Source organism: Jaculus jaculus, chromosome 3 (assembly GCF_020740685.1).
Source record: "Jaculus jaculus isolate mJacJac1 chromosome 3, mJacJac1.mat.Y.cur, whole genome shotgun sequence".
Classification (NCBI taxonomy): Eukaryota; Metazoa; Chordata; class Mammalia; order Rodentia; family Dipodidae; genus Jaculus; species Jaculus jaculus.
In genome coordinates, this window is record NC_059104.1 from 165,238,276 (window position 1) to 165,266,150 (window position 27,875).

A 27,875-nucleotide genomic window follows, 5' to 3' on the forward strand; every position below is an offset into this window, starting at 1 on the left:
TCTCCCGCTGCTTGCAAATAAATAAGTAAAAAATAGCTTCTTCCCACTTCACAGTTTGAGGCAGAGATAGGATACACTGTGAGCTTGAGGCCAGCCTGGGATTACACAGTAAGTTCCAGGTCAGCCTGGGCTAGAGTGAGACCCTATCTTGAAAAAACAAAACCAAAAAAAAAAAAAAAAAAAAGGTTCGTTTGATGTTTCATTTCATTGACTGTGTAAAATCAGTATTTTACCACTCACTGAATTATACCCACAACAATATTTTTTTTTCCACTTACGCTGTAAAATATGTGTAACATAAAACTTACCATTTAAGCCATTTTCAGTAACATCAAGTACATTTACATTTCTTTTAAATATATTTTATTTATATTTATCTACTTATTTTGAGAGAAGGAAAAAGGAAGTGTGTGTGTGTGTGTGTGTGTGTGAAAGAAAGGGCATGCCAGGGCTTCCAGCCACTACAAACAAACTGCAGACACATGTGCCCCCTTGTGCATCTGGCGTCTGTGGGTCCTGGGGAATCAAACAGAGGTCCTTTGGCTTTGCAGCCAAGTGCCTTAACCACTACGCCATCTCTACTCCCCCTACATTTTCATTTCTTACATCAGTATCTCAAACTAGAATTCCAGAAGCATTTATCAATTTTCAAAATAATTTTTTCATTTAAAAAGATTTGTATACCACTCAGATTAAGAATCATTATCCTGGGCTGTAAAGATTACTTAGTGGTTAAGACACCTGCCTGAAAAGCCAAAGGACCAAGGTTCGATTACCCAGGATCCACATAAGCCAGCTGCATAAGGTGGTTAATGTGTCTGAAGTTCGTTTGCAATGGCTGGAGGCCCTGGTGCTCCCATTCATTTTCTCTCTCTCAAATAAAAATAATCATCCTAGTTTAGAAATTTCTTTTTTAAAATTTATTTGCAAGCAAAGAGACAGAGACGGGGGGCGGGGACAGACAGTGAGTGAATGAGTGCCAGGGCTTCTAGCCACTGTAAATGAGACCCAGATGCATGGTCCACTTTATACATCTGGCTTTACGTGGGTACTGGAGAACAAACCAGGGTTCTTAGGTTTTTCAGACAGGCACCTTAACCACTAAGCCACCTCCCCAGCCCTAAAAATGTTTCTTGATAAATGAATTATTTTTCAGAAAATGAAAATGACGTACCTCATTTATGGTGCCCCCCTTTATTTGGACACTGAAAGAAATTTAATATCTATCTGGGAATCATTTTCTGTGTTCCTGATAAAATTACTTGCCAATTTACTTTTCTTTAGTCATATTTTTTATTATTATATATGGTTTGGCATATACATCACTTTCAATTATTTTTAGGGAATGGATACTTTGTTTTTTTTTCATCCACTGAAAATTTTGGTTTAAAGCAATAAATTGTAGACTACATGTAAGCTAAACTGAAAGCATAGGGACGTCTTTCTCTGACAAGAATAATTATTTTAAGTACATATAACGTACCAGACCATTTTGCTCATCACTTTCCTACAATTCCCTATGACGTAGATACTACGATCAGCCCACTTTACAGAAGAGAAGTTCAAAGGGATGAAACAAGTTTCAGGAGATCAGGACCTGGCCAGGGTGCGGACGCAGGTCTGCGCCAATCGAAGCATAACCGCGTATTGCCCCGCAAGCCGCACACATTCTATTTCACATTGTCGGTTCCCCTGGGATTCGTTCTGCTGGTCCGTAACGGAGTGGAATTCTGTCTTCTAACACACTTTCCGCAGGTCCTTCCACAGTCTCCGAGCACCTCGGCCCGCCCAGCTTAGCCGGAATCCCCGAGCCCACCTTTGACCTGGCTCTCGCAGGGCCTTTTCCAGAAACAGAGCCCGGTGCCATGGCCCCTCGGCCCTCCTCCTGCAGAGCCGGGTCCCTTCAAGACCATCCCCACCCACCCGCCCACCCAGCAGGACCAACTGCGCTCTACGTGTACCCCCGGTCTGGTCCCCTTAGGCCCTTGTCCCCGGGCAGAACACTGGCACTCTTGCTTGTCCAGCGAAGCTGGCGCTCGGGTGGAGAGCGGGCACCTGACCTCTCAGCAAACTTTCTCCGACTTCTTAGAATGTTCCCGTCCCCATTCTGCCTTTCCTTTTCCCCACCTCCTCCTCCCACCTGCCATTCTCTCCTTTTCTTAAAAAAAAAAAAAAAATTTTTTTCTTTCTTCTTCGTGACTCTCCTCAACTTTTTCCCAGTGTGTCGCGGCGGTTTCGGGCCGTGGGTCCCCGTGAACACTCACAAGGCGCTCGGGTTGGCCGCGGGTCGGCTCCGGGTTCCAGCTCGGGCGGCGCGCGCACCCCGCCAGCTCCGGGCCCCGCTCCGTACGGCTCGCAATCTAAGAACGAACCTGGGGGGGGCGGGGGTGAGAGGCCGGCGAGCACGCGAGGCCACGCCCCCTCGGCGACCCTATTGGCCGAAGCTTTCCAGAAGTCCCACCCCCTCCAGCTTGCAGCCCGCCTCGCTCCCCTTGTTTTCATTCCCCACCTCGCCCCCCCCTCCCAACACCGTCACACGAGGCAGTGGCAAAGCCGGAGTGGGAGGGGAGAAGTCCAAGTGTGAGGAGGCGGGGGAAGAGGAGGGAACGGGGGAGGGGAGGGGCGGAAAGTGAAAGGCACCGAGCGCCTCTCTGGCCCCGATCTTAACTCGGTTCTCGACTGCTCCCGGGGCCTCCGTGGTATTGTGGGAGCGCGGCGCCGCGCCTGAGGCGCTCTGGCTCGGCAGGGCGGGGGTGTGTGTCTGTGTCGTGTGTGTGTGTGTGTGTGTGTGTGTGTGTGTCCGTGTGTGTATGTGCGCGGAGTCAGCTCGACAGCGCCTCCTGTCGCCAGTGAGGCTACCCTGCCATTCCTCGGGCATCCCGCCTCCCCTCCAACCACCCCCCCCCCCCGTCCCACCAAACCCCTCAACTCCTCCCGCCGCCCCATCGCCTCCTCCCTCCTCCATCCTCCAGTTCAAAATGGCGACGGCGACGGCGGCATCGGCGGCGGCGATGGCTCCTCCGGGCTGCCCCGGTTCGTGCCCCAACTTCGCCGTAGTCTGCTCGTTCTTAGAGCGCTACGGGCCGCTGCTAGATCTACCCGAGCTGCCCTTCCCGGAACTGGAACGGGTGCTGCAGACGCCGCCGCCGGACGTCGGCCACGGAGAAGGTAAGCCGAGCGGCCCGAACGCCCCGGCGGGAAGCGGCCCTGGGCGCGCTCCTTCGTGCCCGCTCCTCGCAGGCAACCCCGGGGCCTCTGCGGGACTCGTCTTCCTTTTAGGCTGCAGCTCCGTGGGGGTCGATCGACTCCGCGTAGCCCACCCGCTCCCCCGGGGGGGGGTGGTGGTGGTGGTGGTGGTCCTGGGTAGTGGGGAGGCGGGGCGGAGGCAGCCTCCCCCCCCCCACCACTTAGGGCCACTGTGCCTGGCCGGGGAGCGGAGGTGATGGTGGGGGAGGTATCGCGGGCCAGGTGGAGGATTCAGAGGCAGGAAGTGGGGGGATCATTGTGCTGTTCGCCCACCTCGGGCTCGGCCCCCCACCCCTTCTCTCTTTAGGTGGCTTGTGGGGGGGGGGAAGGGGAGCGCAGGTTCCGGCCAAGCTCTGCGCTTTTCTCTTCCCCTCCTCCCACCGATCCTCCCGACCGACCGTCTCGGAGGAAGGAGGCTTGGGCCCATCTTCTCGGGGCGCCCCCTTGGTCTCGCTCCACCTGAGTGGGCGGGGGCCGGAGGACACTTGACTCTCCCTGGCAGTGGTGGGAACTCCCCCGAGAGAGAGAGAGAGACAGAGACAGAGAGAGAGAGACAGAGAGAGGGAGAGGGAGAGGGAGAGGGCTCCTGCACCTTCCCTTCTCCTAGGGCTGGTTTAACCACCCACTCCCCACCCACATCCCCCCAACTCTCTTCCTCTTGAGTAGGGAGGGCCGCCCCTCTGGCAGGGGAGCGGGGCTCTGCTCCATTCTCATGCTCGCCTAGGGAGGGGAGAGAGATGTAGTCGGTTCCAGCTTCTCCGCCTTGGGGAGGAGAGGGTTAAAGTCTCTTCCTCCATAGTTTTCCTCCTTCTCGTCACCGCCTCCCTCCACCCCCCAAATAATAGAAAAGCATCTCCCCACTTTTCCCAGTCTCTCCGCCCTCCCATCTCGGCACCCAAGGCTTTAGGGGGAAAGTCGCCCTCCCATTTGGAGGATGGGGTGGGGTGCTGAGGCTGGAGGCTGGAGGAGGGGCTCCGGCGGCGGGGGGAAACAGTTAAAAGAAGGTGCTTGTTGCTCGTGTTTCTCTCTCCGGTGCCGCTGGTCTATTATTGGTGTTCGCAAGTGGTGCTCCTTCCACATAAGGCCACCGCGCGGGTGCAGGGCGCATGCTCTGCCCGGCCCCATTGAAACTTCCTGCTGCTGCCGAGCATCTCAGCGATGTGCCTGCAGCTTGCAGCCCTCCCTGAGCGCCAGCGCTCAGTTATGCCCCATCCATGTCGCTCCTTTTCTGGCACATTGCTTCTCTTCGAGAACGCTTATTTGTGTGTTCTGAACATGGCCTTTATCTGAATTACAGCCCTTGGCTGGAGAAGAAACGTTTTCCCAAATAGGTCGGATTTTTTTTTTTTTTTTTTTTTTGGTATGTGGATGGCCAGAATGGACAAGGGTTTTGTACAAGTCAGAAAGCTGTTTTCTTTCCAAGAAAGCAGAGTTGTTCTTCTATTCTCTTTGGAAATGGAGAAGTTGCTGATAACGTAGTTACAGAGCTAGTTCCAAGTGTGAAGTTCTTCAGAGTATTACCTGTAGAACAAATGTAGGATGCATGACAGTGAATCAAAGACTAGCATTCATGTAGCAGTTATACCAGAGGCCTTCCTGCGTATCCACATTTCCTCTATTCACTGGCTTATAAAAGGCTAATTTTTTTAAAAAAAATAGCATAAAATAGGAGGGCAATTACCCCACATTAAGACTTTATACATCATTTCTTAAAACACTAAGCTTCCAGTGTAGCAATTTTATTATCTAATTATTTACATTCTTTTTAAAGGGAAAGTCACTGAAGTAGAATGTCTAAATAAGTTGCTTTCAGTATACTTCAGAAAATAATACCGATTTGTCAGAGAAAAAAGAGAATTAAGGTCAAATTGCTGGTAATTTGGTTTTGGAATTTACTTGGATCACATTAAGAGGCAGGCATAGGCTTTGGGGGATGGTATTATATTTTGGGTAGTGTACAAGATTCCTTATTTCTATTCCTTTTAAGTTTTTTTGAGGTAGGGTTTTACTCTAGCCCAGGCTGACCTAGAATTCACTGTGTATTCTCAGGGTGGCCTCAAACTCACAGTGATTCTCCTATCTCAGCCTCTCAGAGTGCTAGGATTAAAGGTGTGCACCACTATGCCCTGCTTTAAGTATTTTTTATTTTTATTTTATTTTATTTTATTTATTTATTTATTTATTTTTTGGTTTTTCAAGGTAGGGTTTCAGTCTAGCCCAGGCTGACCTGGAATTCACTATGGAGTCTCAGGGTGGCCTCGAACTCACAGCGATCCTCCTACCTCTGCCTCCCAAGTGCTGGGATTAAAGGCGTGCGCCACCACACCCGGCAAGTATTTTTTAAATAATTTTTTATATTTATTTATTTGAGGTGGGGAGGAAGAGGCAGATAGAAGGGGTTATTCCAGCCACTGCAAATGAACTCCAGACATATATGCTGTCTTGACATCTGGCTTATGTGGGTCTTGGGGAATTGAACCTGAGTTCTTAGCCTTCGCAGGCAAGTGCATTAACCACTAAACTATCTTTCCAGTCTCCTTTTAAATATTTTGACCAGTGCACTTAGTTTATATTTGTACTGGAAGAAAAAATATCAGAGTCAGTTTGCTATTCTAGCATTGAACATTGGGCTATCAGATAGCTAAGTAAAAATGGGAAATTATATGGGCTAAGAGGAATAATTTAGCTCAGCCACATTACTATTGGTACAGTTGCTAAGGGATTGATAATAATAGTCAGGATGATCTAAGAATAATTGTTAATATAGCAGTCAAGACATGTGGCAAATGAAGTCTCTGTTTTTTTTTTTTTTTTTTTTTTAATGAAGTCTCTGAAAGTGAATGTTTTTACTGCATAGGAAAAAAATGTTTGGAACCGTGATCAGCCTTCTGCTCGTAAGACTTGAGCCAGTTCTGTTGGGGAAGGAGTTGTGTTGTACTAGAAAGAATTGAAAGATGTGGTCATAGAGCAAACCATTTTATTTATATGGACCTCAATTTCTTCAGCAAATAGAGTAGTTAAGCATCAAATAAAAATTTTTGGGGTTGGGGGATGGAGAGATGGCTTAGCTGTTAAGACACTTGCCTGCAAAGCCAAAGGATCCTAGTTTGACTCTCCAGGACCCATGTAAGCCATATACACAAGGGGTCGCATGTATCTGGAGTTTGTTTACAGTGCCTGGATGCCCTTGCACACCCATTCTCTCTCTCTCTCTGCCTCTTTCTCGGAAATAAATAAATAAAATATATTTTAAAAAAGACATGCGCCACCATGACTGCCATAATCATTAAAAAAAATTTCAGTGATGGGTAGATAGCTTAGGGGTTACAGTGCTTGCCTGCAAAGTCTAAGAACCCATGTTTTATGGTTTTAAATATATATTTAATTAATTAATTTGTTTTACAGAGAGGGAGAGAATGGGTGTGACAGGGCCTCCAGCCACTGCAAACAAACTCTAGATGCATGCAGCCCCTTGTGCATCTGGCTTACGTGGGTCCTAGAGAATTGAACTGGGATCCTTTGGCTTTGCAGGCAAGCTCCTTAACCACTAAGCCATCTCTGTAGCCTAAGGACCCATGTTTGAATCTCCAGATCCCACATAAGCTGGACACACTAAGGTGAGGTAAGTGCAAGGTCATACATGCCCACTAGGTGGCACAAGCACCTGGAATTTGATTTCAGTGGCTGAGGCCCTGGCATGCCATATCTATCTCTCTCACTCTCCCCTACCCCCTCTCGCCCTTGCTTTAAAAAAATTCAGAAATTCCTTTTCAGATAAAAGATACCCTAGTACATAAGGAATTAAAATGTTAAAATTTTAGCAGAGTGTGAAGGCATGGGGAAGAGTTATAATAAAGTGAATTTTTGTTTATATAAATTTAATTATTTTAAAAGGGCATTTCTAGTGTTGTTTTAAAACTTCTAGCAAATACAACTTTTTTGCCTAGTATAATTAGACCTTAGAATGTCTTTTTGTGTATTTTTCAGTCATCTTAATTATTTTATATAGCTTTTTGTTTTTTAAATTAATTTACTTTATTTTTTTCCCTTTATTTCTTTTATTTTTTTAAAATTTTTTTGTTCTTTTTTTATTTATTTGAGAGCGACAGACACAGAGAGAAAGGCAGATAAAGAGAGAGAGAGAGAATGGGCGCACCAGGGCTTCCAGCCACTGCAAACAAACTCCAGACGTGTGCGCCCCCTTGTGCATCTGGCTAACGTGGGTCCTGGGGAATAGAGCTTCGAATGGGGTCCTTAGGCTTCATACACAAGCGCTTAGCCACTAAGCCATCTCTCCAGCCCTTTCTTCTGGTTTTTTGAGGTATGGTCTCACTGTGGCCCAGGCTGACCTGGAATTTGCTCTGTAGTCTGTAGTTTGAGGGCAGCCTTGAACTCATGGTGATGCTCCTACCTCTGCCTCCCAAGTGCTGTATTCATTTTTTGATTTTTCGAGGCAGGGTCTTGCTGTAGCTCAGGCTGACCTCAAATTCACTATGTAGTCTCACGGTGGCCTCAACCTCACAGCTATCTTCCTACCTCTGCCTCCCAAGTGCTGGGATTAAAGGTGTGTACCACCACACCTAAATATTAAGCTTTATTTTATTTTATTCGTTTGTATGTGTATATTGGGGTCACCAGTGTCTCTTGCCACTGCAGATGAATATCTGTCCAGTTTTATGTGGGTGGCTGGGGAATTGAACCTGGGTCTGAAGGTTTTACAAGTTCCTTTAAGGGCTTAGCCTTCTCCTCAACACCTTTATATAGCTTTTAAAACTAAAAAAAAAAAAATACTTGTGTGTGTGTGTGGGGGGGTGTGGGAATGAATATGGGCACATCAGGGCCTCTGGCCACTGCATACGAACTCCAGGTACATGCACCACCTTGTGCATCTGGCTTATATGCCTTCTGGGTTAATTGAACCTGTGTCCTTAGGCTTCATGGCAGGCACCTTAACTGCTAAGCCATCTCTTCAGCCCTTACATTGTTTTTATTGAGGTAGATTTGTCATGGTAATGACATCCTTTGGAGGAAGTTAGCTTTCTGATTTGTCCTTGTTTAAGCACTTTGTGAGTGTTCTCCTAAAAACATTGTTTGCAAGCTTAATTTGGTTTTGTGGCTTCATCTAAGAATGCCCTGTCTCCACATCATGAAAATCAGCATTTCTTGGCCTAGAGCTGCTGTGATAACATTATTGGAGCACTAAGGGTGCCATGAACTGAGAAGGTTGAGAGTCTGTGCTCTAGAGACTATCATTAAGTTTTAGGACTAGAAAGAATGGTTTTGTTTAATATCATCAGGAAGAAAACCAAAGCACAGACATAGATGTGTCACACATACAAGTTACCACTAATGTTATTCATACTGTTTGGAAGTCTGCTTACATGATAAGTTGTGAGAATGGAGTTACAGTTTGTGTTAGAATAGGAAAGGGCTTCCATTTTATGCTTTCTGCTTTATTCCTCCCAGTTCTATACTTAGTATGGAGTTTGATGTTTCCTCTAACTGGAAGTAGAAGACTGACACGTGGATAAAAATTAAAATGGACATGAACTTTGTGAGATTGTTGATGTTCACTGCCCTCTCTCCTCTCTTGGAGAGAATATTCTTTTAAGAATTTACTTATTTACACATGTCCATATGTGTACATGCAGAGTGGGTTTATGGGTGTGCCATTTGCTTCTGGTTTCACATGCTGCTGGGACGTTCATCTCAGATTGTCGGGTTTTTTTTAAGCAGGTGTCTAACCGCTGAACTATCTTCCCATCCCTGTGAGTATATTCTCTTTCTAAAAATATAATTAATTAATTAATTAATTAATTTGAGAGAGAGAAAGAGGCAGATGGAGAATGGGTGCACCAGGCCCTCTAGCCACTGCGGATGAGCTCCCGATACATGTGCCCCCTTGTGCCTCTGGCTTATGTGGGTCCTAGAGACTTGAACCTAGGTCCTTAGGCTTTTCAGGCAAGCGCCATAACCACTAAGCAATCTCTCTCCAGTGCCCTATGAGTATATTCTTTAGTGATAGTTTGGGAAGGTGGTTTGAGAAGTGACATATATGGATAATGTTAGAATTCTCATACTTAAAAAAATCTATTTATTTATTTGAGAAAGAGGCCGATAGAGAGAATGGGCACACCAGGGCCTCTAGCCACTGCAAACCATTTCCAGATGCATGCACCACCTTGTGCATCTGGCTTATATGGGTCCTGGGGAATTGAACCTGGGTCCTTTGGCTTTTAGGCCAATGCCTTAACTGCCAAGTCATCTCTCCAGCCCTTAAATATTTTTATTTATTTATTTGCAAGCAGAGAGAGAGAGAGAGAGAGAGAGAGAGAGAGAGACAGACATACAGAATAGGCGGGTTTCCAGGTACTACAAACGAACTCCAGATGCATGCACCACTTACCAGTGGTTCTGTGGAACTGAACCCAGGTTGTTATGTTTTGCAGGTCTTAACTGCTGACCCATCCCTCTAGCCCAGAATTCTCATACTTAATACTATGTTTGATTGAATTGTTAGCATAGTATTAAATGAGTTGAATTATTACTATTTATTTTGTTGTTTTGTTTTGTTTTCCGAGGAAGCGTCTCACTCTAGCCCAAGTTGACCTGGTAATAACTGTAGCCTCAGGCTGCCCTTGAACTCACAGCAAATCTCCTACCTCTGCCTCCTGAGTGGGGTTAAAGGCATGTGCTACCATGCCCAAACAATCATTAGTTGTTTGTTTGTTTCACTATGTAATCTCAGGGTGGCCTCGAACTCACAGCAATCCTCCTACCTCTGCCTCCTAAGTCCTGGGACTAAAGGCGTGTGCCGCCACGACTGGCTTCATTAGTTTTTTTAAGCATCTGTTCAGTTCTTTATTTTTTCTATTTATTTACTTGTGTATGTAGGCATGCACATGCCATGGTGCCTGTGTGGCGATCAGTGGGTAACTTTTGAGTCCTTCCTTACTGTTCCACCTGCTGTGCTGTTGCTGTGCTTGCTGAGCCCTTCCAGGAAATTCTCCTGTCTCTGCCTTCCATCTCACAGCTTTGAACATCCAGTGAACTATCTCCTAAGCTTGAATCATTAGTTTGTTTTTTGTTTTTTGAAATAGGGTCTCACTCTAGCATAGCCTGACCTGGAATTTGCTATGTAGCCTCATGTTGCCCTTGAACTCACAGTGATCCTTCTCCCTTAGTCTCCCAAGTGATTCAATCCCAAGAGATTAAAGGTGTGTGCCACCATGTGTGGGGAGGGAGATAGAATGAGAATGAATATGAATATGAATATGAGAATGAATGGGCACACTAGGGCTTTTAGCTGCTGCAAACAAACTCCAGATACAGGCACCATTTATGCATCTGGCTTTATGTGGGTACTGGGGAATTGAACTTGAGTTGATAGGCTTTATGGGCAAGTACCTTAACTGCTGAGCCATCTCTCCAGCTCTCATTAGTTTTAAGTTTTTATTTTTATTTTTTTTATGTGGTATGCATGTGTATATTTATGGATATTTGTATGTATGTGTAGGCCAGAAGTTGACATTGGTTGTCTTTTTTTTTTTTTGGCTTTTCAGGGTAGGGTCTCACTCTAGCCTAGGCTGACCTGGAATTCACTATGGGGTCTCAGGGTGGCCTTGAACTCATGGCACTCCTCCTACCTCTGCCTCCCCAATGCTGGGATTAAAGGCGTGCGCCACCACGCCCGGCTGGTTGTCTTTCTTTATCACATTTCACTTTATTTTTATGGAAGCAGCGTCTATCTCTTGAACCTCGACTTTGCAGATTCTGCTAGTCTAGCGAGCCACCTTGCCCCAGGATCCTGTCTGCCGCCTGAGCACTGGGGTTATAGGTGGGCGCCATGCTCATCTAGACTTCGTGTGAGTACTGAGGATGCATACTCTGGACCGCACACTTAGGCAGCAAGAGCTTTCTCCACTAAGCCATTTCCCTAGTTCCTTCATGTTTTTCTTTTAATTTTTATTTTATTTTATTTATTAGAGAGAGAGAAAAAAAAAGGGGGCAGATAGAGAGAGTGGATGCGCCAGGGCCTCTAACCATTGCAAACGAACTCCAGATGCATGTGCTACCTTGTGCATCTGGCTTTCATGGGTCCTGGGGAAACAAACCTGGGTCCTTAGGCTTTGCAGGCTGCTAAGCCATCCCTCCATCCTATCTATATTTTAAATATCTTTTAAAAAACATTTTTTTTTTTTAAAATTTGAGAGAGACTGTGTGGGTGCCAAGACTTCTTGCCATTGCAGACCAGCTCCAGATGCATGCACCACTTTGTGCATCTGGCCGTACATGGGTACTGAGGAATTGAACCTGGGATGGCAGGATTTGCAAGAAAGTACCTTTAACTGCTGAGCCAACTCCCTACCCTCCTGTCCCCCCTCTTTTTAAAATTAAATTAAATTTAGCTTATTTATTTGAGAGGGGGAGAGAGAAGGAGGCAGATATAGAGAGAGAGAATGGGCATGCCAGGGCCTCTAGCCACTACAGACAGACTCCAGATGCATGCGCCCCCTTTGCATCCGGCTTATGTGGATCTTTGGGAATCAAACCAGGGTTCTTAGGCTTTGCAGGAAAATGCCTTAACCGCTAAGCCATTTCCCCAGCCCTCCCCCGTTTTGGAGATAGTGTCACTAGCCTTGAACTCCCTATGTAGTTCAATCTAGCTTTGGACTTGTGATCCTATCCTGCTCAGCCTCCTGGCTTACAGGAATACATTTCTTTTCCTTCAGTGCTGGAATTCTGACATAGTGCAGGCAGGTGCTCTGCCACTCCTTCTCCAGCTTGAACTCCACATGTAGCCCAGGCATGATTTGACCTTGGGGTTCTTCTGTGTCAACTTCCAGAGAGCTGGAATGCAGGCATACTTATTAGTGACTTTAACTCTAGTGTCAAAATGTCAAATATAACATTTTTATATTTAAATAGAATTGTGGTTGTAACTTAATGTTCCTTCTTCCTGGTGGTTAATTTAAATTGTGTGATAGTAATCTTTTTGTGACTGTTTGATAATATAAAAAGATAACTTCTTTTTTTAATTTACTTGAGAGAAAGAGGCAGATAGAGAGAGAAAGCAAGACAGAATGGTCATGCCAGGGCCTTCATTGCTGCAAATTAATTCCAGACACATGCTCTACCATGTGCATCTGGCTTATGTGAGTCCTGGGGAATAGAACCTGGGTCCTTTGGCTTTGCAGGGAAATGTCTTAACTGCTAAGCCATCTCTTCAGCCCAAATAGCACTGTTCTAACTGATAATACCATCTCTCTCTTCTTTCCTCCCTCCCCCCCCTCTCTTTTTTGGTATAGGATCTCATTCTAGCCCAGGCTGACCTGGAATGTAGTCTCAGGTTGTCCTCACTCACAGCAGTCCTCCTACCTCTGCCTTCCAAGTGCTGGGATTAAAGGCATGCACCACTGTTGTAGGATTTTGGGGGTTTGGAGGGTTCCCCCAAATTTATGAACCCCAAGTTTTGGGTTCTGCCCTACCTTTAATAAAGAACTAATGGAGACTCAAGAGGGAAAAGTTACGGGACTGGAGAGATGGCTTAGTGATTAAAGCACTTGCCTACAAAGCCAAAGGACCCAGGTTCAATTCCCCAGGACCCACATAAGCCAGATGCACAAAGTGGCTCATGTATCTGGAGTTTGTTTTAGTGGCTAGAGGCCCTGGTGCACCTGTTCTCTCCATCTTCCCCACCTCTCTCAAATAAATAAATCTTAAGAAAAAGAAAGATAAATTATGAATTAAGTTTATTTAGGGATAAATCACAATTGTGGGGTTTAGTTAAGGGAGATTGGGATTTAAGAGAAACTGAGGCTCTTTGTTTTTTGGTTTTTGAGGTAGGGTCTCACTGTAGCCGAGGCTGACCTGGAATTCACTATGTAATCTCAGGGTGGCTTTGAACTCACTGCGATCCACCTACCTCTTCCTCCCAAGTGCTGGGACCAAAGGTGTGCATCACCATGCCTGGTGAAACTGAGACTTTTAAAGAGAGATTGGAGGGCTGGAGAAGATGGGTTAGAGGTTAAGGCATTTGTCTATGAAGCCAAAGGACCTGGTTTGATTCCCCAGGTCCCACGTAAACCAGATGTACAAAGTGGCACATGCATCTGGAGTTCATTTGCAGTGGCTGGATGTCCATGTGTGCCCATTCTCTCTCTCTCTCTTTCAGCCCCCCTCTCAAATAAGTAAATAAAATATATTTAAAATATATTTAAAATTTTAATACACTTGTTTTATATTTTATTAGAGTAAAGCTACAAACGTGTACTTAAGAGAAACTGAGGCTTAGGGTCTCACTCTAGCCCAGGCTGACCTGGAATTCACTATGGAGTCTCAGGGTGGCCTCGAACTCAAGGCAATCCTCCTACCTCTGCCTCCTGAGTGTTGGGATTAAAGGTGTGCGCCACCACGGCCGGCTGAAACTGAGGCTTTTAAGGAGCAATGAGAGCCCTGTTGTGTCCATTCTCTCTCCCGCCCCTCTGCCTCTTTATCTCAAATAAACATAATAAAATATATGAAAAGAAAAAAAAATAGGAGCGATCAGAGTAAAGGTGGAAATGTGTGGAAAGTAGAATCTGGGAACTTGTGTAGAGGGATAAAGGAGGCGCCGGCATGACATCTGCCATGTGCTTTTCCACATAGGGCAGATGGTGAAGCTCAAAGGAAAACGAGAGGGCAAATATCAAGGCAAAGACCCAGAAATCCAGAGGAGAAATGAGTAATGAAATTCTACCCATGGTTGCCCTGAGTTTAAAGAAATTACACAGGTGGCTGACCTAGGGTCCTGTTCCATTGCTCTTCTGACTGCTTGTGCCAATCCCAGAGCATGGACTATAGACCTGTGTGGCCACATCTCGTTAGTTATGTGGCTCCCAGGTGTCTTCTCAGGCCCTCATGCTTGCACAGGATATGTTCTTAATCCCCAAGCCATCTCTGCAGCTCAAGAAATAAATATTCTGGCTGGAGAGATGGCTTAGCGGTTAAGCGCTTGCCTGTGAAGTCTAAGGACCCCAGTTCGAGGCTCGATTCTCCAGGACCCACGCTAGCCAGATGCACAAGGGGGCGCACACATCTGGAGTTTGTTTGCAGTGGCTGGAAGCCCTGGCGCGCCCATTCTCTCTCTCTTTCTGTCTCTGTCACTCTCAAATAAATAAAAGAAATGAACAAAAAAATTAAGAAATAAATATTCTTTAGGACAAATATTAGAAGAGAGAAAGGTATTTTTACTTCTTCGTTTTTGGTATGTCACAGAATTGAAGTAACCAACAATTTAGGTTGAGAGAAAGGTTGTTAGCACTATCCTAAGACTGGGGGCAATGAAAACAAAACAACTTTTGGCTAAAGTGAGCCTGTTCATGCTGAATGGCCTACTTTTTGTTTGTTTGTTTGTTTGTTTTAAGGCAGGATCTCACTCCAGCCTAGGCTGACTGGGAACTCACTTTAGCTCCAGGCTGGCCTCAAACGCAGTCATGGTGGCCAGAGACCCTGCTGGGTGCACACGTGCAAATAAGTAGTAAGATTTGAAAAGCTTCAAGGTAGACCACCCATAAGAAAGGTTAGCATTTCCTACTTGGTTTATTAATTTCACATGTGAAACTAGACATGGATCCATTTTGAAGGATGTTCTAATGTAGTAAGAAGACGCTAAACTGAGCTTGAATAGTGTGTTACCTTTCAAAGACTTTTTTCCCCTCTATGAGAGAGAGACAGAAACTGAGAGAATGAATGAGAATGGGCATGCCAGGTCCTGGAGCCACTGCAAATCAAACCTGGGTTGTTAGGCATGTAGACATATGTAATGTATGCCTTATATTATGTGTTTCGCAGTATTTGATTTATAACTTATTTGGCTTTGTTTTGATCATACCTGATTTGGACGTGTATTAGCTAAGTCTTAAGCACGTTATCCTTGTACAGTGGAGAGCAGTGCTTTCATATAAACTGGTGCCTGAACTAGAATGAACAGCAGGGAGGCACTCTGTTTGCCTTTTTTCTCTGCTTCACTTTCCTAAGTCTCAAGTTCAGAGTTGTACCACTTCTAATCATTCGAAAGGGTTGATTCCCCCCCCCCCTACTTTTTGTACCTCTACTCGGAGTATGATATAGCTGAAGTGTCTGTTAGCTCCAGGCTGTTGTACAAAGTGTGTAGAAGGGAGATGTTGAAATTCAAAAGTCATTTTTTGGTTTTCAAGTTACTGAATAATTAACTGATAGGGAAAGCTAGCTTTAACAGTAATAAACTGGTTAATAGCTTCAAACACTATCAAATGATTATTTCATTTAGTTCTAAGAATGACTTTTTAAAGGTAAATGCTACTTTACAAAAGCATCTTTTGCTGGGCTTGGTGACACATGCCTTTAATCCCTGCATTTAGGAGGCCAAGGTAGGAGGATTGCCATGAGTTCGAGGCCACCCTGAGACTCCATAGTGAATTTCAGGTCAGCATGAGCTAGAGCAAGACCCTACCTCAAGAAAACAAAACAAAACACTAAAGCCCACCTTTTACCTATATTTAGGAATATGGTGACTTATCCGTTGAGTTATGCTAGCAATTCTTGTGTGTGGCCATGTGCTTTCATGCCTAACAAATGGTAGTCTATCTTCTATTAGTCATTAACACATGTAGTACTTTTTGATTTCAAATTTTGCTCAGAATTAAGTAAATTTTGTTATTTATGTGTATGGTATGCATGCATGTGTGGATGAATATTCATGTATACATGTGTATATATGTGTATACATATGTACACATACATGCAGAGACAGAGGGCAACTTCAGATGTCCTTTCTCAAGTGTGCCATCCACTGGTGTTTGAGACAGGGTTTCTTATTGGTGTGGAGTTTGCAATTAGGTTAGACTGGCAAGCCAATGACCAGACTCTAGTGGATCTGCCTGTCTCTGCTTCCCTGGTGCTGGCATTACAGACACCACGATGCCTAGCAATTCACATGTGTACTGGGGATACAACTCAGGTCCTCCAGTTTGTAAGGCAAGCTCATTACCAACTGAGCTTTCCTCAACCCCAGAATTAAGTAAATGTTAATAATCATTTATAATACAGGGCTGGAGAGATGGCTAAATGGTTAAAGGTGCTTGCATGCTTAAAAATACTTAAACACATATATCTAGTTTATATCTCACCAAGTAAGTTGATTCTGATACACATCTCATAATTAGTTATGATGCTTTGTATGTGGGCATATGCATATGTGTGTGCATAACTGCTGGTGTCATTCTCTGGAATATTGCCCCCCTCTCTTTTTTTTAAAGGTAGGGTCTCTAGCTCACGCTGACCTGGCTCTCACAGTGTAGTCTCAAGGTGGCCTTGAACTCACAGTGATCCTCCTACCTCAGCCTCCCAAGTACTAGGATTAAGGGCTTGTGCCACCACACCTGGCTGACCACCCTTTCTGTTCTGAGGCCTGACTTCTCATTGGTGGAGTAGGCTAGACTGGCAAGCAAACCCTAGGAAATGATGTGGCTTTACTTTCCCAGTATTGGGATGACAAGTGCGTCACCATACCCAATATGTTTACATGAGTTCTGGAGCTTGAACTCAGGTCCATGTGCTTGTGAGGCAAGCACTTTACTGACTGTTGTAGTTTGAGTGCAGAGATGTCCTTCATAGGCTCTGCGCTTGGATTCTTGTTCTCCAGCTGTTGGAAGGTTGTGTAACCATTAGGAGGTGGAGCCTTGCTGGAGGAAGTGGGTGGCTATGTGTGTGGAATGGTGGAATTTGAGGTTTTATAACCTGATCCCACTTCCTGTCCATCCTGTTTTCTGGTTGTGGATACCATGGCTTTTCACTCCTGCTGTCAAGCCTCTCCCTGCATGGACTGTACCCAGTGGAACTTCAGACCAAAGTAAGCCCTTCCTTCCTTACAGTGTTGCTCATAGGCTTTTGGTCACAGCATTGAGTCATGTAACTTAATGCACCAGCTGAGCTGTCTGCCTGGCCTACCATGATGTTTATGTTCTTGAAGTTTTCTTTTTCTTTTTCTTGTCTTTTCAAAAATTTTTTTTTAAATTTTTATTTATTTATTTATTTGAGAGCGACAGACACAGAGAGAAAGACAGATAGAGGGAGAGAGAGAGAGAATGGGCGCGCCAGGGCTTCCAGCCTCTGCAAACGAACTCCAGACGCGTGCGCCCCCTTGTGCTTCTGGCTAACGTGGGACCTGGGGAACCGAGCCTCGAACCGGGGTCCTTAGGCTTCACAGGCAAGGGTTTAACCGCTAAGCCATCTCTCCAGCCCTCAAAATTTTTTTTATTAACAACTTTACATGATTATAAAAAAAATCCCATGGTAATATCCTCCCTCCCCCACTTTCCCCTTTGAAACTCCATTCTCCCCATCTCAATCAATCTCAATTTTATTTTGATGTCATGATCTTTTCCTCCTATTATGATGGTCTTATGTTTCTTTTCTTTCTTTCTTTTTTTTTTTTTTTTTGGTGAGGTACTGTCTTGCTCTAGCCCAGACTGACCTGGAATTTACTATGTAGTCTCAAGGTGGCCGTGAACTCACTGCACTTTTTCTAGCTCAGGCTGACCTGGAATTCACTGTGTAGGCCTAGGGTGGCCTCAAACTCACAGTGATCCTCCTACTTCTGCATCCCGAGTGCTGGGATTAAAGGTGTGTGCCACCACGCCCCGCCTAAAAACTTTTTATAGTTCTGTGGATGATGATGCAGGATGTTGGGGCTTGTGGATTCCCATACTGTCCTTATCTGATGTTTTTTGTTTGGTTTTCTGAGGTAGGGTCTTGCTGTCATCCAGGCTAGCCTGGAATTCACTGTGTCGTCTCAGGGTAGCCTCGGGCTCGTGGTGATCCTCCTACCTCTGCCTCTCGAGTGCTGGGATAAAAGATATGTGCCACCACGCCTGGATCCTTTTCAGATTTTTTAACAAAATTGATAAAAACAGACTCAAGAAGGACAAATTATGAATTACTGAGTGTACTTAGGGAGAAATTACAATTTGTGAGGTCTATTTAGGGAAAATTGGTATATAGGCTGTAGCAGTTCCACAGGCACGTGGAAGACAGTATCTTGAAGCCCATGCAAAAAGATTTCTAGGGAACATTCATATACCCCTGTGGGAGCAAAAGACGAAAGCATAGTTGAAAGTTAAAAGATTACATCATAATGACCCAAGGACGAATAAGAGGGAAGGCAGCAGAGCAGAGAGTCAGGAGCCAGAGAAATATGAAGTAGAGTTATTACACATATGGTATACTGAGCATTTAATACCCATGTGATGTAGACTCAGAGATCAAAGATAAATCATATGCGTAATCAAAGAAATGGCACTCCAGGGTCTCTCACCACTGTAACTGAACTCTAGACGCATGTGCCACCTTGTGTGCATGTGCCACCTTGCATGCTTGTGTTGCCTTTTGTGTGTCTGGCTTATGTGGGATCTGAAGAGATGAACATAGGATCTTATGCTTTGCAGTGCTTTAACTGCTGTCCTATTTTTTTTTTTTTCCAAGGTAGGGTCGAATGCTAGCCCAGGCTGTCCTGAAACTCACTGTGTAGTCCCAGGCTGCCTTAATCTCAGTGATTCTCATGCTTCTGCCTCCTGTTGCTTGGATTAAAGTTGTACACCAGCATGCTTAGCAATTTTTTTAAAAAAGTTATTTACTTGAGAGAGACAGGGATAGAGGCAGAGAGTTTATGTGGGCATTGGGGAATTAGACCCATGTCATCAGGCTTTGCAAACAAATGCCTTTAACCACTGAGCCACCTCTCTAGTCCAGGGGTCTTAACTCCTGAGGGAGGACTGTTGCAGGTAGGTAGACCCTTTCCCCCTTACCCATATGCATGCATGCTCAGAAGATGGGAGGAATATTTATCCCCTTAATGAGATAATGTGCTTAAACCTGCAGAAGTCCCTCCCTTATTGCAGCTTCTCAGAGACCTTCACTGCTGAGCCTGCCCAGGTTTCTGAGCCCTAACTCAAAGTATAACTACCTTCTTCCATTTTCCTTTTTTTTTTTTTTTTTCTTTTGATACTGGCCATATCTTTTTTTATCCCCTGAAGTAGGGTCTCTAACCCATGCTGGCCTTGAACTCACAGCACTCTTCCTACTTCTAGTTTTCATGCTGTAGTGTGGGGTTTAAAAGTGTGTGCCATCATGTATGGCTTCTTAATAAATTTTTTAAATAAATTTCCTTTGACATACTAAAAAGAGAGGGTGAGCTCAGTCTGAATGGTTGCTTCTTATGTTTGTACTTTCTTTATTTTTAAAAGTTTTATTCATTTATTTGTAAGCAGAGAAAGGAGAGAGAGAGAGAAAGACAGATAGAATGAGCTTGCTAGGGCCTCCAGCCGCTACAAAGGACTCCAGATACATTTGCGACTTTGCGTATCTGGCTTTTGTATGGGTGCTGGGGAACTGAGCAGAGGTTGTTAGGCTTTGCAGGCGAGCTCTTCCTACTGACTCTTGAGCTGCAGGTCCTCCTCCCACCTTCTGTCCATGTGGTACATACTCACTGGGCTCTTACCCATTAGGAGCCTGTTCTTTTTTCTTAATTTAAAGTTTTATTTTTTTAAAATATATTTTATGTCTTTATTTGAGAAGAGGCAGAGAGAAGAAAAAGAGAATGAGTGTACCAGGGCTTCCAGCCATTGCAAATGAACTCCAGACTCAGGTGCCCTCTTGTGCATCTGGCTTACGTGGGTCCTGGGGAAATGAACTGGGGTCCTTAGGCTTCGCAGGAAAATGCCTTACCTGCTAAGCCATTTATTTCCCCAGCCCTAATTTTTATTTTTTTCATGTGAGTGAAATAGCAACTCTGTGTATGGTCATACCAAGGCCTCTTGCCACTGCAAATGAACTCCAGAACGTGTGCCACTTTGTGCATCTGGCTTTATGAGGGTACTTGGGGAACTGAACCAGGCTTTCAAGTAAGTGCTTTTAACTGCTGCACCATCTCCTCACCCCTAGGTCTCATACTTCTGTTCTTTAAGTATCACCTGCTCTGTGCAGTTGCTTTTCCTGCTTCTCTGCTTCCTTGGATAAGTTAGTATTTCCACTTCTTTTCCCACCTCCCACCCTATGTAACCTTTGTCATTAGTACTCAGCACTTTTTTTTTTTTTGGTGTTTTTCTTTATTTTTATTTTTATTTTTTGGTTTTTCAAGGTAGGGTCTCACTCTGGCTCAGGCTGATCTGGAATTAACTAGTCTCAGGGTGATCTCACGGTGATCCTCCTACCTCTGCCTCCTGAGTGCTGGGATTAAAGGTATGCGCCACCACGCCTGGCTCAGCACTTTTTCACTCACAGTCTACCCTGCTGTCTAAGCCCTTTGGAGGTAGAGGTTCTTGTCATTTTATCCCCAGTGCCTAATGCCCAATAGTACATACTAGATATTTATGAAATGAGCAAGTTTTTCTCAATCTACTATAGGACCATCTTATACTCTAAATTTTCTTTTTAGAATTAAGTCTTACACATGGTAAACTTTGACATTAAACATTTGTCTATCACATGAAAATAAAATTCTTTCCATTGACAGTTGGAAGTAATTGATATTGGTTAGTGTTACTGATGCAGGATTTTGGGGTTCAGGAGGGGTCCTCCATAATTATGAGCCCCAAGTTTTGGGTTCTGTCCTACCTTTAATAAAGAATTAATAAAGACAGGCTCAAGAAAGATAAATTATGAACTAAGTTTATTTGAGGGAGAAGTCACAATTGGTGGGATTTATTTAAGGGATATTGGAGTCTAGGAAGGCAGACTAAACACATAAAAAGTAGGAAACACGCTCTCCTTTGGAAGCACTGTATAGTTTGTAAGGTTTATTTAAGAGAAACTGAGGTTTTTTTGGAAAGGACTGGAACAGAGTTGCAAGCACAGGGAAGGTAGAACTTAGATGTATATGTAGAGACTCGGAAAACACCATGGCATCTGCCCTGTGCTTTCCTAGAGAGGAAAAGTATCAAAGCAGAAGAGGAAGTCAGAGGAGGAATGCGTGATGAGGAGGGTTGCACTCATGGGTACGCTGAGTTTAGAGGAAGTGCACAGGTAGCAAGGTTAGGGTTGATGAGAGCACCCACGTGGTAGATTGGGAGGTCAGAGAAAAATCAGACAGTAAGTAATTAAAGTGAAAAGTTACACCAAACTATAAAGCAGAGGCAAGCGGAAACGTTTTCCCAGACCAAAAAACTGTGTTACGTACCCCCCCCCCACCTCAGCCCGGCTGGGTGAGGGGGAAGCCAGACTTTAACTGTGTCCCTGTGGCCCATGCAAAGAGGAGAGGGGTCTCTCTCTCTCTATCTCTCTCTTTCTCTCTCTCTCTGATGGCTGCCTGGGGGTGGGGTGGGCTGGAAGGCTGCAGCCTTTATAGCATCAGATTCAGGTATGTAAGAGGAACACTTGATTGGCTAGTAAATTTGGAGGATGAACCTGAGGGTCAGCCTGCCCAGGTAGCGCAGTAGACTGTAGACAGCAGAGGGCACTGAGGATAGGTCTCTGTGGAGTTTCATTTTTTTTGTCCATAATTAAAACTTCATGGATCAATGTTGCATGCCTTACAAAACCAAACATTAAGCCGGGCGAGGTGGCGCATGCCTTTAATCCCAGCACTCAGGAGGCAGAGGTGGGTGGATCCCCGTGAGTTCGAGGCCAACCTGAGACTACTTAGTGAGTTCCAGGTCAGCCTGGACTAGAGTGAGACCCTACCTCGAAGGAAAAAAAAAAAAAAAAAAAAACAACCCAAACATTACATTGTCTTGGTAGAGTAACTGAACTTAAGATAAGGCTTGCTGTGAGAAAACATAAATTCAGCAAGTTGTCTAGATGGCTAATGCTGTTTTCTTCTGAGTGAGCATCCTGCTGTGAATGTGGCCTTCCTCCTGTAGGCTGGTGCAGCATGTTGAAGAGGCTACACGTAACCACTGTCCGAGCATGGCTGAAAACTATGGTAATTTTGTAGCAACCTGGACATTTCACATCCATGAAATAGGAATGTGAATTTTGGACCAGTCGTGTCTTTCTCTCCTCCCCCCCACCCCTTCCAAGGACAGATGTGGTAAACCTCTAGCCAAAGGCATGGCGATCCTTCTGGGAGCTCAGGTGACCACGTTTCATTTTTGTCAAGGACTTTTTTTTGTTTCAGGTTGAGGTGATATGTGAGGTGGCACCTCCTGGTTCTCTTGGAGCCTCAATCCCTACCAGAGACTGCCTTAAAAAGCTAGCATTTTCCTATCCTCCTTCATTGCCATGTCAGTTAAGCAGATCTTATATATTTCTTCATTCAGTGTAGCATTGTCATTAATACATACAATTGAAAATTAAAGCCTAATCTGATAGTTTTGTACAGTTGTGGGCAAACTATAGCCAGAAGGCAGACTCTGGTCCTTCCTCTGTTTTTGTAAACAAACTTTTATTGTTGTGCAGCTTTGTACATTTGTTTATGCATTGTCCTCTGTGGCTGTTTTCACAATACTATAACAGAGTTGAGTAATGGTCAGAGAATATTTAGCTTACAAAACAGAAAGTCCTGGCTAGCACACTCCAGAAAAAAAAAATGCCGATGACTATTACAATATTTGGAAAAAGAAATCTATCAGAACATTATTTCTATGTTTGAGAGTATATTTAGAATCAGTATATAGCAACTAAATGTCTGTTGAATCCTGTGCATGAAAATATTAGTGGAACAGTAGTATGCTTTGTGTATATCTAATTTTATACACTTTTTTTAAAAAAATATTTTTTATTCATTTTTTATTTATTTATTTGAGAGTGACAGACACAGAGAGAAAGACAGATAGAGGGAGAGAGAGAATGGGTGCGCCAGGGCTTCCAGCCACTGCAAACGAACTCCAGACACATGCGCCCCCTTGTGCATCTGGCTAACGTGGGACCTGGGGAACCGAGCCTCGAACCGGGGTCCTTAGGCTTCACAGGCAAGCGCTTAACTGCTAAGCCATCTCTCCAGCCCTATACACTTTTTTTTGAGATAAGGTCTCACTCTAGCCCAGGCTGACCTAGAATTCACTATATAGTCTCAGGTTGGCATCAAACTTATGGGGATCCTCCTACTGCAGCCTCCCTTGTGCTGGGATTAAAGGCATGCGCCATTACACCCAGCTGTACACAATTCTTATTATCACTCTTATATTGGGCAAAATCTTAAAGCTTTTCTGCTAACAGAGTGAGATATTACAGTGGACTAGATTTTTTCCTTTTTTTGGGGGGGGGTCAGGGTCTTACTCTAGCCTCAGGTTGACCTGGAACTCCTTCTGTAGTCCCTGACTGGCCTTGAATTGGGATTGAAGGCCTGTGTTGACACTCCTGGCTTTTTCTTCCTCTTTTTTGCTCAAGGATACCATGGTTCTGCATAATTGTCATAATGCAGTGCTGATGGGGAGCCAAGTGACATGGTAATTGTCTGTAAGGCTGAGTTGTAGCCTTGCTGTTAAACTGCCTTCCAGGTCTCATCCAGGTAGAATGATGGTCTGGCAACTTGGTTCCCTCGTTTTAGTGATATTAGGTTTCTTTATTTAGATGGAAAAGATATATTTATTGAAATATAATTTCAAATTGTTACATAGAAGGAAAAACGTCTCAAGGGGTAACTTTCTCTACTTCTATGACTTTCATTCACCCTAACTAAAGAAATGATATTATTTTTCCTTGTAGTTCAGTGGTTTTTAATCTTTTTTTTTGGGGGGGGTTTCAAGGTAGGGTTTCACTCTAGCTGACGCTGACCTGCAATTCACTGTATAGTCTCAGGGTGGCCTTGAACTCTAGTCGATCCTCCTACCTCTGCCTCCTGAGTGCTGAGAATAAAAGCATGTACCACCACGCCCAGCTTTTCAATCTTTATTATAACTATGTCTCCCTGCACAATAGAGTCACTGAAATCCCTTTGAAAACTACTAGTGGTTGGGTCTTACAATACTCCATTTATATCAGAATCTTTGGAGTTTTAGGCCTTGCCACCAGCGATCTTAATGTGGAGCCAGGGAAATCTAGTCAATATTTGCTTCAAATTTGGTATCAACACCTATTTGTTCCTGGTATTGTAGCTACTCCAGCTGTCTTTTGCTTACTGCTTTGCATAGTATATCCTTTTCCCTCCCTATGTCTGTGATTCCCAAGTGTGTCTCTTATAGACAGCATGTATTTGTTTCCTGTTTGCATGGTCATATTTGCACACTCATGTTTGCATGAAGCTTGCTCAACAATATAGAAGTGTAACTGCGGGGTGAAGGGTATTGAGGAGCCTCAGGGATACGAAGGAAAAAGAACGTGACTGCCCAGATGAATTCATAACCCCATTGTAGTCAGTATGGAAACTTTAGGAGTTGAGTAAAGATTGGAAAAGCAATCCAGGCTGGGGATAGCATGGGGAAAGGCATAAAAGTTGGAGAAAATCTGATGCGTATGGGAAGATGCATTAGATGTCATCTAAGTTTTATGACTGAGGAAGTTTAGACCATGTTATAAAATTACTTTGGGAGTTATAACAGCCTTACATATATTCTCTCTCCTTCCCTTTCCCTCTTTCTCTTAATTTTTCCCCCCTCTTTACTGGAGCTTAACTGCAGGACCTCCTTTATGCTAGTCAGTTGTTCTATCATTGAACTGTATTCTTCGCCCCTGTTTTTCTTGAAGTAAAAATTTAAAACATTGATTGACTGAAGGTGACATGTGAGGAACTGATTAACAAATTACTTAAGAAATTTTGTTTTATGCTCTTTTATTTTTGGAAAACAGTATCTAGCATGTAGTACACACTGAAGTGTTAGTTGAAAGAATGTGTTGTATTTCAAATTAGTAATAGTGGGTCTTATTAAAAGATATTTTTAGGTCTGGAAAGATGGCTTTGTGGTTAATGTGCTTGCCTGAGAAGCCTAGGAACTTCCAGGTCCCATGTAAGTCAGATGCACAGTGATGCAAGTGCGCAGTGTCGCATATGTACACAAGGGGGCGCACATGTCTGGCGTTCATTTGCAGTGGCTAAAGTCACTGGCAAGCCCATTCTCTCTCCTTTTCTCTGCCTCTTTCTCTCTCAAAAAAAAAATTTTTTTTTAAAATTTGCTTGTGAGCAGAGAGCACAAGAGAAAGAGGGAGAGGGCAAAAGAGAGAAAGTATGAGCCCACTAGGCCTCTTGCTGCTGCAAATGGACTTGAATTCTGGACATATACTCCCTTTGGTACATGTGAGTTTTATTTCATGGGTACTGGGGAATCAAACCTGGGCCAGCATGGTTTGCAAGCAAGAACCTTTAGCCACTGAGCCATCCTTGTAGCCTACCCCAACCCAACCCATAATAAGTATTTTTTTATTTTTATTTTTTTTTAATAAATATATTTTTAAATTTTTATTTATTTATTTGAGAGCAACAGACATGACTCATGGCCTCCCCTGCAGAGGTTTTTGGTACCAGGCATGTGTTCCCTCCCATAGAATAGGCCTCCAATCCAATTAGAGAGCAGTTGGTTTTTCCCATAACAGACATGCCACTATTGCATCTGTTGGCTCATTTGGCCTGGCTGGCCAAACTTAAGACTTGTAGAGCCCACTGTTTATCTGCACTGATGACTTCTCTCTCTCCCATAGAGCTTCATGCAGTATAACTTTTTCCAGCTGTCAGCTGGTCTACATGGAAGAGGTTATCAGCTCAGTTACAGCAGGATTTCTCAGTGACCTTGCAGCCCAAGCATGTGGAGTCTTTAGCAGTAGGGTCTTACCATCTATCTATTCCTTGTGGAAAACCAAGAGCCTTGACAATGGTCTGTAATGTTTTGGGGGCATCCAGAATCTCCCTGGCCAACAACTCACTGGAAGATATCCCATCCCTGGCACTGAACTTTTTCTAGTAACAATGTATGGCTTCTGAGTGTGCCATTGTCTAAAGAAGTAGGTTACCATACAACTCATTCATACCCTCTTAGATTGTGATAAACCCTTCTCCCACACAACCTTCCTTGACTCAGTCTCCTCCCCTGACCTCACTTAGGCCTTCCACTCCCAGTAATCTGTTCATCTACTTGCATATATACAATACCACTCCCTTAATTCCTTCCCTCTCCTTCCTCCTTTATAGCCCCTTTCTAGTTTACTGGCCTCTGCTACTGAGGTTTTGTTTTGCCTTTTTTGGTTTTTCGAGGTAGGGTCTCACTCTAGCTCAGGCTGACCTGGAATTCACTATGTAGTCACAGGGTGGCCTTGAACTCATGGCAATCCTCCTACCTCTGCCTCCCGAGTGCTGGGATTAAAGGTGTGCACCACCATACCCAGCTTTGCTACTGAGTTTTATTCCAACTCACATACGAGTCCAAGTATTTGTAGCTAGGATCCATATATGAGAGTAAATAAGCAGTGCTTGGCTTTCTGGGCCTGTATTACCTCACTAGGTATAAATAATCGTTTCCTGGTCCATCTATCATAATTTCATTTTTCTTTAGTGCTAAATAGAACTCCATTGTGCCACATTTTCATTATCCACTCATCAGTTGAGGGACACCTAGGCTGGTTCCATTTCCTAGCTACTGTGAATAGAGCAGCAATAAACATGGATGTGCAAGTATCTCTAAGGTTGTGAAATGAATCCTTAGGACATATGCCTAGGAGTGGAATAGCTCGGTCATATGGTAAACCTATTTGTCCCAGTGGTTGATTAGTGATTTAATTTGCTGAGCAACTGGGGTTATATTCAGAAAGCTGTTGCCTATGCCAATGTGTTGAAGGGGTTACTCTGCTTTTTTTCTTTAGCAGTTTTAGAGTTTCAGGTCTGATATTAAGATCCTTGATGCATTTGGACTTGATGCTTGTGCATGGAGAGAGATAAGGATCTATTTTCATCTTTCTATAGAAAAATATCTAGTTTCCCCAGCACCATTTGTTGAAGAGGCTGTCTTTTCTCCAATGAGTATTTTTGGCATTCCTGTGGAAAGTTAGATGGCTGTAGTTTCCCAGACTTACATCTGGGTCCTCCATTCTGTTCCATTGATCTGCGTGTCTTTGTGCCAGCACAATGCTGTTTTTGTTACTGTGGCTCTGTAATATAGCTTAAAACCAAGTATGGTGATGCCACCAGCCTTATTTTTGTTGCTCAATATTTCAATTAATTTATTTATTTGAGAGAGAGAGAGAATGAGGTGGAGAGAGGGAGGGAGGGAGGGAGAGAGAGAGAGAGAGAGAGAGAATATGAGAGAATGAGAATGGGTGCACCAGGGCTTCCTGCCACTGCAAATGAACTTCATATGTATGTGCCACCGTGTGCATCTGGCTTACATGGGTGCTGGGGGATCAAGCCTGGAACCACTGGGGTCCTTAGGCTTAACAGGCAGGCGCTTAGCTGCAACCCATTGGGATTTTGATGGGGATTGCATTAAATGTGTAGATTATTTTTGGTAAGATTGCCATTTTCACAATATTGATTGTTCTGATCCAAGAACAAGGAATGTTTTTTCATTTCCTAGTGTCTTCTGCAATTTTCTTATTCTGAGATTTTTTTCTTTTTTCTTTTTTTTGCTCAATTTTTATTAACATTTTCCATGATTATAAAAAATATCCCATGGTAATACCCCCCCCCCCCACTTTCCCCTTTGAAATTCCATTCCCCATCATATCCCCTCCCCATCCTCAATCATTCTACT

The 27,875-nt window shown here is 44.1% G+C and overlaps 2 protein-coding genes across 3 annotated transcripts in view; one reads left to right on the forward strand and one right to left on the reverse strand.

Moving 5' to 3' along the window:
• The window catches only part of Aamdc (adipogenesis associated Mth938 domain containing), a 30,990-nt gene extending 28,634 nt beyond the window's left edge, over positions 1–2,356 (reverse strand). The window contains exon 1 of the mRNA XM_045145603.1: positions 2,265–2,356. The gene's annotated coding sequence lies outside the window, so the exon portion shown is untranslated. The remainder of the gene's footprint in view (positions 1–2,264) is intronic.
• A 622-nt stretch (positions 2,357–2,978) lies between these two features.
• The window catches only part of Rsf1 (remodeling and spacing factor 1), a 130,048-nt gene continuing 105,151 nt past the window's right edge, over positions 2,979–27,875 (forward strand). The window contains exon 1 of one of the 2 annotated variants that reach the window (XM_004656241.3): positions 2,979–3,168. In XM_004656241.3, the coding sequence (XP_004656298.2) occupies positions 2,979–3,168 (190 nt within the window). The remainder of the gene's footprint in view (positions 3,169–27,875) is intronic. The other variant, XM_045146445.1, reaches the window with a different exon arrangement.